General features: G+C 37.5%; 1 protein-coding gene across 1 annotated transcript in view; it reads left to right on the top strand.

The window, feature by feature from the left end:
- Positions 1-15,328, top strand: part of LOC106878204 (eukaryotic initiation factor 4A-III) — a 19,425-nt gene that overhangs the window by 577 nt on the left and 3,520 nt on the right. Inside the window, exons 2-7 of the mRNA XM_052971990.1 lie at positions 2,931-3,041; positions 5,252-5,381; positions 9,644-9,776; positions 10,031-10,253; positions 11,985-12,123; positions 14,770-14,885. Coding sequence (XP_052827950.1) covers positions 2,931-3,041; positions 5,252-5,381; positions 9,644-9,776; positions 10,031-10,253; positions 11,985-12,123; positions 14,770-14,885 — 852 coding nt within the window. The remainder of the gene's footprint in view (positions 1-2,930; positions 3,042-5,251; positions 5,382-9,643; positions 9,777-10,030; positions 10,254-11,984; positions 12,124-14,769; positions 14,886-15,328) is intronic.

The following is a 15,328-nucleotide window of genomic DNA, read 5'->3' as shown; positions in this document are numbered from 1 at the left end:
CTATTTCAGTATCAAAACTGAAACAATCACATTTCGATAGTGTAATGACATATAGTTTCACTTTAATGCTTTCATTTTCATACTACATACACAAACTGAGTTTTTTGGATAATCTTTTCGTAAATCTTGAGATTAACACTCGCACGATTAACTACCTAACCAACAGAACACAAAGGATATCACAGTACACATGTTTCAAGCTTTATAAACAATCTGTTATTACACCAGCATAGGTATATTATTGATATAAAAGATGGTTTAAAGCTGCAAACATTGTTAGTTCAAAGATTACATCACAAAAGAAAAAGTACACTTAGTATTATCCATTATAGTAGGTTTATATATTATATGTATTATGTATATATGTATATACTGAAGCACTAAGTTATGGGGATGTAAACAAACCAACAGATTGTCAACCAGTGTGGAGGGACAAACACAGGAAGAAAGACACATGCACACATACATACATATATACACAACAGGCTTTCACACAGTTTCTGTCTGCCTAATTTGTTCACAAGCAATTGAACGACCCACCCAAAACCACATGGTTGCAAAATGGGCTTCTTAACCATGCAGGAATGCCTGTGCCCATATTTACATGGTTATTTTATGATTGGCAGAAATGAAAATGAAAGGGCAAAACTAATCTACTACATTTCAAGTTTCAATAGAATACCTGTTATCCCTGGCACTGCAGTGTTTGAGATAAAACAAGAGAAAAAGGGTATTAACTGACATTAGCAATAATCCTTATGTAGATGATGAAAGTAATAACAGCAGCAGCATCAACGAAAACAGTAGCATAACAGACCAGACATATCCAGTCATAAAATCCATACCAGAACACTTTGGAGTATGATACAGTTCTTGGACTCATCACATCCTGTCAAACCATCCAGTCCATGCCAGCATAGAACATGGATGTTGATGAGACATTGGAGCACAATGCTGTTCTGGGATCCAGTGGATCCCGTCAACTCATCCAGCTCATACCAGCATGGAACATGGACATTAAGATGATGATGATCAGTGGTAGACTGGATCTAAAAATATTGGTTACCAGGAGACTAAGGGAACCCATCCACAACTACAATGCTATCATTAATTTTTTTTTTTTTTTTCAGTATTCTTTTCAACTGTCTACAAACACAGCCAGGCTAAAAATAGTTAATGCATTCTTCCAGGATTGAATTAAAAATTCACAAACTTTAGGGGATGGGCCCCTTAGATACTAACACAGGCCCTAATATATGGATTCTAATGGCACAGGGGTCTACTTGCCATTGGGCAAGCTGGCAACCTGGCAGTCTGCCACTGATGATGATAAGTTCCTTCATTTGTATTATACAAAACCCTGCCTTCTGAGTATGTAGTCCATAGGAATTTCAACTATATCCTATAACATTAAGATAAATATACTTATAACAGACATAGATATGATAAAAAGATAACATATCCTCCTTTTGTAAACCTTGTGAAGTAAGGGATTATAGTTAGAGTGTACAAGGGAGGTGAAGAGCAGAGAAAAAATAGAGCCCATCATAAAAAAAATGATACTAATAAAAAAATACAAGATATATATATATAAGATCATTTATGAATACACATATATTTGTTTGCCTGTGTGTCACTGATGCATACCACCATGTGCATGCTATATGTAAGTGCATACCATATGTACCTTGATATCTAAGTGGTTGGATATCCACTTAAATCATATACTGTAGCAGACATGTCAGACTTTCTCTACACCACATCCAGAAGGAAGAGAAGAAAAAACTACTGTCTTATTAAGTCAGTATATATATATATACATTGGTGTTAGTATTAGGTTAATAAACATGAATTGGTGTCTTTTATTTTTTATTTATTTCAGTTATTAGACTGCAACCATGCTAGGACATTGCATTGAAGAATTGTAGTGAAATGAATCAGCCCTAGTACTTTTTTAAGCCTGGTACTTATTCTGTTGGTTCATACAATGGTGTGTCTATAAATGTACATTGGTATGTTTTGTGCATGAGCAGGATTATATGCTTTGCTTATGTGAGCAATGTGTTCATTAATACTGAAATATTATATTTCTTATTTCTTTTAGTTATTAGACTGAAAATTGGAGGGTCATTAAATTGTAATTTGATACATATCATCCCCAAAATTAAGCCATTGGACTTATCTGTACATGCACTGACACAGTCCATTCCAAGAGACAAAAGTAGTAACACACAGGTGTTGATGTGTTTACATCCCTGTAACTTATTGGTTCAGCAAAAGCAACTGATAGAAAGAAGTACTAGATTTAAAAGAAAAGAAAGTACTGAAGTTGATTCATTTGACTAAAATTCTTCATGGCTACAGTCTAATGACTGAACCCAGGTTAAAGAAATAACTTGCTCATATTCCACACCGTGCACAAATACATTGCACGCTCACAGAATCCACTATGTCAATCAAGCTGACATCTGCACACATACGAACGCACGAACATGTACTCACATGATGCATATGCTTACATTCTCTCTCCTTCTCTCACATACGTTCTCACTTACATTCATATAAATATTGACTCTGCAAGCTTGGATGATAGACAAACAAATAGACCTGGAGTAGAGAGGGTATGTCATTGATGAGGTTGCAAATGGTGATGAAAGGACTGTGATAAACCTAACTGATTGATTGACTGAACCATTAATCAAACAGTCAAGTAGTTAAATGGTTAAATGGCTAATTAATTGACTAATAAATAATAATAAAAAAGTGAAACAGAACCATTGCTTGTGCTTATTATTGGCCCTCTTGAGATACAACCAAATAAGTTTCAACACATCTGTTCACATCAAGAATCTTGCAAACCAAATACAAGAGCAAAATATAGTTGTTATTTATTGAATCATTGTTTTCTCAGAATAATTACAAAATGTAAGAAGGAAAAATAAGAATTGTCTCTATTCTGTATTTACAGGTTTTGAGAAACCATCTGCTATTCAACAGAGAGCTATAAAACCAATTATTAATGGCAGAGATGTTATCGCTCAGTAAGTAATGTTATATAAATTGGTACCTCTTAAAAATGTTAGTGCTGGTGCAACATAAAAGGCATCCAGTACACTCTGTAAAGTGGTTGGCATTAGGAAGGGCATTGAGCCATAGAAACCTTGCCAAAACAGACAACTGGAGCCTGGTACAGCTCTTCAACTTGCCAGCCCCTGTCAAACCATCCAACCCATGCCAGCATGGAAGATAGATGTTAAATAATGATGATGAGAGGAGAGGAGATGGTTATGTAATTATTATGTAGTAAAGCAACTGTGGTAAATTAACTGTTAACTGTATTGGTGAAGTAGCCATATGAGCAGGACATTGGGAAATTTTGCTCTATATTAGGTATCACTCTAGAGCTCTGTACAAGGGAGACCAGAACAGTTTGACCACACAAAAACCCACTTGGTCATTTTCATGTCAAAATACACTTTTTTCTGTGGACAATTATATATCAGTTGAAAGTTCTGGATGTAAACTTTCTTCTCATACTTTTGATCTGTTTCCCTCAATCACCCTCGTATTTCCACCCATTCACAAAGTTCATCCTGTTTTTGATTTCTGAATGGTAGCCGTTGTTCTAGTTCAATGCGCTGGAGCACTATAACTCAATTTGTGTTGAAAATGGTAGTCATGAAGAGGACTATTTTTACTTTATCTTGATACAAAAATTGATGGGGGTAAGTCAAATAATTGTTATGATATATGAAAGTGAAAATGTTATCACTAATTTTTATTTAGAAAAGAACGTTTTCAAGAATTTTATACCGTAAGAAAGAAAAATTTCTCATGAATTAAATATGGCCATTGCCAAATTGGCAGTGAGATAGCAGAAAAACACAAAGTCAATAAAAAGGGGACTACCACAGCTGCTCATATAGGTTTAACTCTCACTAACGCTTTTTGAGAAACTGACATATTCCTATGCAGCAAGAGCTGAAACAGAACATAAATCTAAGGCTTCAAATATCAAGTTTGAGCCAGAATTTCAAGAAATAGATGAGCTAATTACTAAGTAAACCTATTTCTGCACTAAATTGAGCTACATAAGTCTTCTAGAACCCCAAATTAGCATGGAATCATCATAGTGAGAATGTTCTTTATTCCCTCGAGAAATGTGAAGACGCAGGCTGGAAAGCGGAGCATTTTCCAATTGAAGTTGGATGTAGAGGGTTTGTAGGACACAGTGTGAGACGACTGCTGTTATCGTTAGGCCTAACTCATCGTAAGGTAAATATCACCATGAGTGGAGAAGGCTAGCCACTGGATTTGGTTAAAAAGAGACGATGAGCGATGGCTAAAGAAATATTAAGCTTTGTTTGTAATAATCAGTTGATCTAGCAAGCAGGGCCTCATATCAGTGAAGGGGGGTCCAGTGCACATTGATGCCGTCGAGAGGTAGGCCCTGAAAAGGCGCGCATTCTCTCCTGATGACCCCATACACTTGCTGGCTTCCAGTATTCGGAGTTCTCAACTGGTAGCACTTGCATGTGCGAGTTGTTTGCAAGACATACAATGTGTGGAGAGCAATGTCTGAATTTTTACCAGGCAGATACTCCTGTACATGTAAATTTCATTTTTCTTTGTAAAATATTGGTCAAATTTCACCAATAAAAATTATATTGTGCTATGAATATTATTTTGTAGACTATTAAAATCCGATGTGATTTTTTAATTTTATTTTATAGTTAAGATTATTTAAAGCAAAATATTTGAACACAAGGACACTGTCACAAACAATAATATTAAATTATAAGTTGTTGCTTTGCCTCTTTATTTCCAAAATAGCTAAAATTTAAATTGTAACAGTGGGTACTTGCACAGCAAACCTTTGCAGGTTAGTATTGTAAAAGTATAGGCTATGGTCGTGATGGAATTGAAATAACTTATCAGAATGTTTCACAAAGATGTGTGTGTGAGTCTTTGTGTCTATATTTGTTCCCCACCCACATACACTGCTAGACAACCTGTATTGGTTTGTTTACTTCACCGTAACTTAGTGGTTTAACAAAATAGACTGACTAAGTACTAGACTTGCAAAAAAACAATAAGTACCGCAGTCAGTTTATTCAGTTAAACTCTTGATGGTGGTGTCCCAGAGTGGTCACGTTCTAGTGACTAAAACAAGTGAAAAATAAATAGTTAATGCTAATATTTATTTCTTTGTGTTAAATTTGTATTTCACATTTTATCCTCTTTATTACAGAGCTCAGTCTGGCACTGGAAAAACAGCTACTTTTGCTCTGTCCATTCTACAATGTCTTGATACACAGACCCGTGAAACACAAGCTTTGGTTCTATCTCCAACTAGAGAATTGGCTGTTCAGATTCAGAAGGTAAGGTTCAAGTAAATTAGTCCAAAAAAAAAAAAAAAAAGGTAATTTGTCAAATGAATTGACATCCATCATGTACAAACATATGGAGATCTTACATAATGTAAATAAGATGCCTCCTTGCAGAATCATTGATGGTCTGCATACAATTACATTATAAACAGCTACTGCAGGGGTTACAAATAGCCACAATGGTGAAACTTGTGTAGAGAACAAGTGGTATTATTTGCATCTTGTGTTTATCCTTTTTCCATATATTTGTTTCATACATCATGACTAGTAATACTACTATGTACAGAAGTTACCAGACTTCTTTACAGGAAGTAACCTGGATGATTATGCTCTACAACAGTGACTCTTGGGAGTCCATATAAGACTTTCATCATCATTGTTTGATGTCCGTTTTCCATGCTGGCATGGGTTGAATGGTTTGACTGGGGTCTGGAAAGTCAGGCGGCTGCACCAGACCTAAATCTGATCTGGCAATGTTTCTACAGCTGGATGCTCTTCCTAATGCCAACCACTCCAAGAGTGTAGTGGGTGCTTTTTATGTGCCACCAGCACAGGGGCCAGAGGGGGCTGGCATCAACCATGATCGGATGGTGCTTTTTACGTGCCACCAGCGCAGGGACCACAACTACAATTTCCATTTGATTGTAATATGATTTCATTTGATGTTGATGTACTTGACTAATAGGTCTCCTTATGCATGACATGTCGCCCTATGATGCAAGGGTACTTTTAAGTTGGTGGGTTATGCGATACTGATGTAGGTTACAGCTGTGATCTCACTTTATTTGCCAGGTCTTCTCAGCCACAGCATATCTTCAGAAGTCCCTATCTTTCGTCATATCCTCTGTGAGGCCCAACGTTCGAAGGTCATGCTTCACTACCTCATCCCATGTCTTCCTGGGTCTCCTTCTACCCCAGATTCTTTCCACTGTTTAGGAGTGGCACTTCTTCACACATCTCTCCTCATCCATCTGTATAGTACATGACCATACCAATACAAATGTCTCTCTTGCAGGCCACATCCAATGTTTCTTTTGTCCAACATTTCTCTCAGGGTGCTTACATTCTGTCATGTGTGCACACTGACATTGCTCATCCAACCGATAATGCTAGCTTCATTTCTTTTGAGCCTACACATGTCTTCAGCAGTCACGGCCCATGTTTCACTGCCATGATGAATGGCAGTTCGTACACATGTATCATACAATCTACCTTTCACTCTGAGTGAGAGGCCCTTTGTCACCAGTAGGGGTAGAAGTTGTCTGAACTTTGCTCAGGCAATTCTTATTCTAGTGGTAACGCCCTCCGAGCATCCACCCTCACTACTGACTTGGTCCCCTAGGTAGTGGAAACTATCAACTACTTCTAGTTTCTTCCCCTGGCATGTGATGGAATCTATTTTCTGAGCATCTGTGGTGTTTATTGCCCCAGTGCATCTGCTGCACACGAAAGCTATCTTCCTGGTTAATCTTCCTTTGATGTTGCTGCACCTCTTATGCGTCCATAGCTTACACTGGGTACATCTTATGAAGTTTCTACCTACACTTTTTCTATAGATTGAGCAGGGCCACCTACCTGAAGGGGTGTGTATGTGTTCACCTTCCTACTTACTAGAACTTTGGTCTTTGCGACATTGACTCTAAGGCCCTTCGACTCTAAACCTTGCTTCCACACCTGGAATTTCTTCTCTAGTTCTGGTAGTGATTCTGCTATGAGAGCCAGGTCATCAGAATAGAGGAGCTCCCAGGGGCAACCTGTCTTGAATTCCTCTGTTATTGCCTGGAGGACTATGATGAATAAGCCGGGGCTGATGGCTGATCTTTGGTGGACTCCTACTTCTACCCGGAATTCTTCACTATATTCATTGTCAACCCTAACCTTACTAATGGCATTTTTATATAGGGCCTGTACAGCCCTTATTAGCCATTCGTCAATCCCCAGTTTCCGCATCACCCACCAGATAAGGGGTCGGGTGACCCTATCAGAGGCTTTCTTCAAGTCCACAAAAGCCAGATATAGGGGATTATCTTTGGCTATGTAATTCTCCTGTAGTTGCCGTACCAGGAATATAGCATCAGTGGTGCTTCTACCTGGTACACAACCGAATTGCATCTCATCTAAGCAGACTCTCTCCCTAATTAGTTGGGCTATGACCCTCTCCATGACCTTCATCACATGATCCAGCAGTTTGATATCCCTGTAGTTATTTCTATCTAAAGAATCATCTTTACCCTTGTAGCAGTTGACTATGGTGCTGCTACGCCAGTTATTGGATTTGACTCCATCATGAACTACCTGGTTTACAATACGGGTGACTAGGCCATAGCCCACACTACCAGATGTTTTAAGCATCTTAGCAGTGTTTCCTGATGGGCCGGGGGCTTTTCCTGGCTTCATACCCTTAATTGCTTTATCTACCAGGCTGCTGTCTATTTGGATAGCTGGTCCTTCTACTGGATCAACATTTGGCAGACTCTCCCCCTCCCATTCATTCTCCACGTTCAGCAGTCTTTCATAATGGCTTCTCCAAGCCTCTTTCTTTTCCGAATCGTCAAAAGCAAGTGCACCATCATCCATGTGAACACCTTTCTCTCCTGTGACATAACAATTTTCTCTCACACACTGTCTTGCAATCCGAAATAATTCAGTTCTTTGGTCCTCACGTCGCTGGACATTGGCAAACTTCTTCTCTTCTGCTTCACCCTTGGTTATGTATACCTGTCGCCCAGCTTCCCTTTTGGCTATCTGGTACAGTTCCCTGCTATCCCCACCCTTCCAGGATTTCCAAGCCTGTTTCTTTGTTCTAATGGCTTTGTCTACCGTATTATTCCACCATCACGTTACTCTAGGTCTGGAAGGGACATTGCACCATCCACAGACTTGGTCTGTGGCACTCAGTAAGCAGTTCCGTAGGAATTTCTAGCTACCTTCTATGTCCGAGGTCTGTAGCTCCTCCTCCCTTTCATCAAATTTCTTGATGAGGATGTCCCTAAATCTCTGATCATGTGAAGGGTTCTTTAGCTTCCAAATCCTTTTCTGGATTGGTTTGCTTCTTGGCATCCTTCTGGCCTTGAGTCAAAAGTCACTGATGACTAGTCTATGCTGGGACATACATTCCTCACCTGGGAGAATCTTTGTATTTAAGAGCAACCCTGTGTCCCGCTGTCTGGTGAGGGTGAAATCAATCTGGCTAGCGGAGTCACCTGATTGATAGGTTATCAGGTGGCTGTCTGGCTTCTTGAAGTTAGTGTTGCAGATTAAAAGGTTACATGCATGACAGAACTCCAGTGGCCTAGTTCCCTCATTTTTTCAGGAACTAATACCATGGCCCCTGTGTACACCAGCGAAGATACCAGATTGTCGTCCAACATGCCCATTAAAATCTCCAGCCGCAAAGATGAGGTTATTGCCACTTGTCTTTGAGGTAGCCTGTAGAAGAGTATCATAAAAATTGTCCTTCTGATCATTTGGTAGGCCCACTTGTGGGGCGTAGGCAGAGATAATTGTTGCTATACTGTTCTGCAACACTAGCCTGAGCTTAAGCACTCTATCGCATACCCTGACAGTCTCTATGACCTTATCCACCCATTTCTCCACAAGGTGTATGCCTACCCCCTTCCTACTCCATCTGTGTTACCTTGCCAAAAGATTTTAAACCTATGTGCCTTGCCTGTTAGAACCCTGGCTGAAGCTAAAATTTATCTGCAATAAATTGGTTAAACTTTTACAATACACAAAATACTTTAACAATTTTTAATACAATTCCTAATAATATTTAATTTTCAAAATGTAGTAGGAATTTTTAAGCATTGAATAGGTTGGAAGATTCAGCCGTGTAAAACAGGAATCAAAGAGGTTCCATAGGTAAAAAATGGTTCACAACCACTGCTCTACATGGAGCTCTAAATTCACTAGTAGCAGGCATGCATCTAGATATATAGACAAGAAATATATTTATCTGTGTATATATGTTCAAGCTCATCTTGTCCTGCACTAATTTTTTTAATGACTTTCAACTTCTTTTAATTGATCCATCAGTTTGAGACTTCTGTAAATTGCCCTTTTCCTTTCCATCTTATTTGTCCTTGTTGATGATGATGACACTGTTTTTATGCATGTAACATATCCTGTTACTTTTCAGCACCCAAAGGAATTATCCCTGATAAACTAACTTTTCCTGAAAATCCAAGAATTTCCCCCTTTCAAACTTAAAACAAAATAAAGAAATTAATCGATTTTTTTTTTTTTTTCAGGTTATTTTGGCTCTTGGAGATTACATGAATGTGCAGTGCCATGCTTGTATTGGTGGAACAAATATTGGTGATGATATTCGTAAACTTGATTATGGGCAACATGTTGTATCAGGGACTCCTGGCAGAGTTTTTGGTAAGTAGCATATTTCTTTAAATATAATTTTATCTGGATTTCTAGGACCAATTTTAGAATTATTTGTTGTATATTCAAGAGGAATAGAATTCTATAAAAACTTAGGACCTACAGTTTATATTATAAAATACTGATTTTCATGTAAAGACATGTAGAATTGAATTTATTTGAAAATATAAATATTTGGTCATGCATTTTTAATGTATTACCATATTTCTTTCATTTTTCTTTTTTTGTTGTTTTTTTTCCTCCAGATATGATCCGAAGGAGAAACCTGCGGACAAGGTCCATTAAAATGCTGGTCCTTGATGAATCTGATGAAATGTTGAATAAAGGTTTTAAAGAACAAATTTATGATGTTTATCGATATCTTCCTCCAGCAACTCAAGTGTTACTTATTTCTGCCACTTTGCCTCATGAAATCCTTGAAATGACTGGCAAATTTATGACTGATCCTGTCCGCATTTTAGTCAAACGGTAAGGCCAACATAGATTCTATCAGTGTTCTTCAAGAAATAATCAATTTCACTCTCACATCTTGATTCAGTGGTGTGGTTCTGTTGTAACACAGAAAGCAGTACCAACCAAATTTCATGAGATCAAGTAACACTCTGGGAAATTTCTTTCTCATTTGTAATTAAAAAGCATTTTGAAAAGTCATTAAATATCATCATTATTTCTTCATCTGTTTTTTCCATACTGCTCAACATTTTGAGGTCAGTCTTCACTACTTCATCCACAAATTCCATCCATGTTTAGCAATCAGTACTTCTTTACGCAACTGTCCTCATCCAGCCACATCACTACCGTACTGGCCTAATACACTTTGTAATGTGGTTGGCATTAGGAGAAGCAACCAGCTATAGAAACCCTGCCAAAGCAGACATTGGAGCTCAGTGCAGCCCTTTGGTTCATCAGTGCCTATCAAACCGTCCAACCCATGCCAGCAAGGAAAAAGGGACATTAAAAGATGGTGATGATATAGATTAAATGAAACTTCCTTGAAACAAGTAACAACCAAATCTCCATAATACCACCTCCTAAAAATGTAACAACTCATTGAACAGTGTAGCCGTCTGCAAGATAGCCATCACTGGATTGTTTTTTCAATGTTTGGTCTACTTGATCAGGAGTAGCTAAACCTTGAATACAATGTTTGTTTCATAAAATGCTAATTTTTACTCCAAAACACAAATAGTTGAAAGATTACTGAATCCATTTTAATAAATGCATAACATCCCAGTTTGAAGTCTAGGAGACAAGAACTACCATGTCTAGCTATATGACACTATCCTTCAGTGGAGAATTATTGCTTGTAACTCACTTCTGCATACACTAAATAAACACAGGTTTGGCTGTGTGGTCAAGAAGTAGACTTCCCAACCATCTTGTCCTTGAGTTCAGTCCCACTGCACAGCACCTTGGGCAAGTGTCTTCTACTATAATCCCAGGCCAGCCAAAATCTTGTGCATGAATTTGATAAAGAGAAACGGAAAGAAATCCATCATCTATGTGTATTTAAACACACACACACACAGGCTGAACCCTAAACCATGTGATTGGAAAGCAAACTTCTTTCCACTCAGCCACACCTGCACCTGTAATTTTAAATTATTTAACTATGTTACAAGAAATCATCATTTTAACATCTGCTTTTCCATGGGTTACACGGAATTGAGGTGGATTTTCTATGACCAGATGCCCTTCCTCTTGTCAACCCTTGCCAGTTTCCAAGTAAGGTAATATTTCCCCATGGCCTGACATGTTTTCGTGGAAGATCGGAAATGAAGTACACTTCTGTATGTGGGTGACATTCATTTGCAAATATTGCACAGTGTCAAAACAAAGAGACATCAGCACACACACACATGCACATATATGATGCACTTGTTTGAGTTTCTGTCTACCAAATCTACTCACAAGACTTTGGTAGGCCCAGGGCTACAGTAGAAAGTACAGTGCCACACAGTGGGACTGAACCTGAAACCATGTAGTTGGGAAACAAGCTCCTTAAACATGCAGCCATGCCTGCACCCTGAGAATTTATGGAAACCAATTTGTAGATTTAGAATGTTTAAAATTAGTTTTAGTCTTTAATGTATGATTAAACAGAAAGATCAGACTTGAATGTATAAACCTATGACATCTGAAGAAAAGGATGGTTTGATTTGTTGAATGTTGTCTTTAAGTTTCACTTCTTTCTTGCAGTGATGAGTTAACTTTGGAAGGAATCAAACAGTTTTTTGTAGCTGTTGAAAGGGAAGAATGGAAATTTGACACTCTTTGTGATCTTTATGATACTCTAACTATAACCCAAGCTGTTATATTCTGCAACACTAAAAGAAAGGTAAATTACTTAATACTGTATTTATATTGAATTGTTACTACTTCCTCACTGAATAGTTGTAAATTTTTGGCACCATATAATAGCACCCATGCTGGTACTACGCAAGAAGCTCTCACGCTGGTGCTATGTAAAACACATCCAGAACACTCTGTAAAGTGGTGGTGTTAGGAAGGGCATCCAGCTGTAGAAACCAAGCCAAATCAGATTGGAACCTGGTGCAGCCCTCCTGCTTACTAGCTCTCTTCAAACCATCCAGCATGGAAAATGGATGATAAATGTAGTTTATAATATTCAAAATTCTTTTACTTGTTTCAGTCATTGGACTCTGGCCATTCTGGGACACTGCCTTGAAGGGATTAGTCGAACAAATCTAGCCCAGTACTTATCTTATTGTCTCTTTTGCCAAACTACTAAGTTGCAGGAATGTAAAAAAGACCAACACTGGTTGTCAAGTGGTGGGGTCACAAACACAAGTACACACACGTATATACAAGAGTCTTCCACACAATTTCTATCTGTCAAATTCACAAGGCTTTGGTTGCCTCTGGGCTCTAGAAGACACCAAGTTACTGTGCAATGGGACTGAACTTGAAACCACACAGTTGCAAACTCCTTAACCACACAGCCATCCCTGATCCCACATACAACCATATATAAACAAAACTGAATTCAATATATCAACAAAATAACATTTCAAAATTGAAATCTTTATCATGTCAGTAATATTAAGTTTAATATTGTTACAAATATTTTAATGAAAATATTTTGTTTTATTATCTATTAGGTGTGGCTGTGTGGGACGATGTTTGCCTCCCAACTACATGGTTCAGGGTTCTGTACCATTGTGTGGCACCTTGGGCAAGTGTCCTCTAGTATAGCCTCAGGTTGATCAAAGCCTTGTGAGTGGATTTGGTAAATGTGTGTGTGTATATATATATATATGTATGTATATAATTAAAGGGGTGCTGAAAAGTTCCTGGCTTTAAGGGTATTGTGAAAGATCTGGTTGGAGGCCCAGCCTTCAGAGTTCTTTTACCAAACTTAGAAAAACTGAAGAACCACTGCAATAAGTGTGTGAATCTGTGAGGGGAATATTTTGAGTAAAATCATAATTAACTGATCCTCCTGTATTTTCATTTACCCAAAGCCAGGAACTTTTCAGCACCCCCTTGTATGCGTGTGTGTCTGTCCTCATAACTTAGTTGCTTGGCAAAAGAGACTGATAGAATAAATACCAGGCTTAAAAAAAAGGATTGGAATCAAACATGGCTGCAGTTTAATGATTGAACCAAATAAAAGATAATTCCAACATTTTTTTTCTTTTAACCCTTTTGTGAGTCTACTCCAACAAGAATATTCTAACCATTATGGTTCAGTTAATTTTCAAAATAAAAACAGAAATTGGGGGATCTTTCATAACATAACTGCAACTTTGTATATGTAGTAACATATATTAAGATAAAGCAATGAGCTGGCAGATTAATTACCATGTTCAATGAAATGCTTAGCCCTTTACAGTCTGAGTTCAAATTCTATGGAAGCCAACTTTCATCCCTTGAGGGTTGATAAAATAAAGTACCAAATATTGGGGTTGATGTAATTAAATCTAATTAGGCTATCTTTATGCTACTCCAGCTATACTGCAAACATAGCACAATAGGGTTGTTTGGAACCCAATTGCCCCTCCTCTCAACTAACCTTGAACCTTGCAACAGACTGGTGTTCTGTTCAGAGAGAATGTTGTGATCTCGGTTATTTAGACCTCATGGAAACTGGGTAACTGGCCTTATGAGGCTTGTAGAAAAATTATATTACCCCTCTTAGACCCTTGTATCTAACTTCACCTGAGAAAAAAATTTAATAATTGCATACACTGGGCACCTGAGTAAAAAATTTGATAATTGCATGCACTGCTCAAGAGTAACGATTGCAGTCAAACAAATGGACAGATTCTCAAAAAAATTCAGGAGTATAACAATAATAGGCTTATCTCTCAACAACCATATTTTTTCACCTGAATCATTACTTTCCTCATCTCTGTCATCAGTTTGATTGTTTGAATCACTCTCATTGCCTGCATATAAGTAAACTTTTTGTCCAAAGGATAAATATCTTCAATAATTTACTCAACAGTAAAGGCCTTGTTTCTGGGTTTCATTACATGCTTGTTTCATCATGAAATAATTGCATTTTTAAAACTTTTTATTGCAAACTAAAATAAACAACAGCTATGGGGGACGTCATTAAGAATGAGTTGTAAACACACTTGACTACAAAGCTGCAATGTAATTGGTTGTCTATTTTAAGTATTTTATCTTTTTTCTATGTATGTTGTTCATTACTACTTTAATAGGAATCTAGTAGAGATTACATTTAAGCTATTCCTGCTATGCTGGGAACTCAGTATGATAAGGTTAAGATAGTTGTTTGGGTCCCAAATTAAAGCAAGTTCAATAGTTACCTACTGAAATCTATTATCATTTAGTTTCTTTATTATTAAAGTTTTGACCAAAAGCAACAACTTGATGAAACTCTAAACGAAAAATAACCTGTGGAACAAAGATGATTTCATTAAGGTTGAAGTTAAGAATTTTAAGTACCGTTTTCTGATTTAGCTCAATTTATTATATTTGGATTAATTTTCAGGTTGACTGGTTAACTGAGAAAATGAGAGAAGCCAATTTCACAGTTTCCTCAATGCACGGTGACATGCAGCAAAAAGACAGAGACGACATTATGAAGGAATTTCGTTCAGGAGCTAGGTAAGTCTTTGATTGGAAATGTTTTCTGATCTGCTACGATCAAGAAAAAAAATATTTCTTAGACTGCAGAGGAAGGCACTTGCCCAAGGTGCATTGAGATGGAACTTGAGACCATATAGCTACTAAGCAAACTCTATACCCACATAGCCAATCCTGTACTTTTGTTAGTACACAGTGAATGAAATTGTTTTAAGTCAGTACAATGTACACTAACACTCATATCATATCTGCAGATTTCATCCAAAATTATGCAATAGTCATGTTTTTCTATCATTTTCACACTGAATAGGTGCAGATGTGGCTATGTGCCACTGTGTGACACCTTTGGCAAGTATCTTCTACTATAGCCTTTGGCCAGCCAATGCCTTGTGAGCTGATTTGGTAGATGGAAACTGAAAGAAGCCTATCATATATATATATATATATATATATATATATATATA

Source organism: Octopus bimaculoides, chromosome 11 (assembly GCF_001194135.2).
Source record: "Octopus bimaculoides isolate UCB-OBI-ISO-001 chromosome 11, ASM119413v2, whole genome shotgun sequence".
NCBI lineage: Eukaryota > Metazoa > Mollusca > Cephalopoda > Octopoda > Octopodidae > Octopus > Octopus bimaculoides.
The sequence above is the reverse complement of the archived record's forward strand: the minus strand, read 5'-3'. Positions and strand labels throughout refer to the sequence as shown.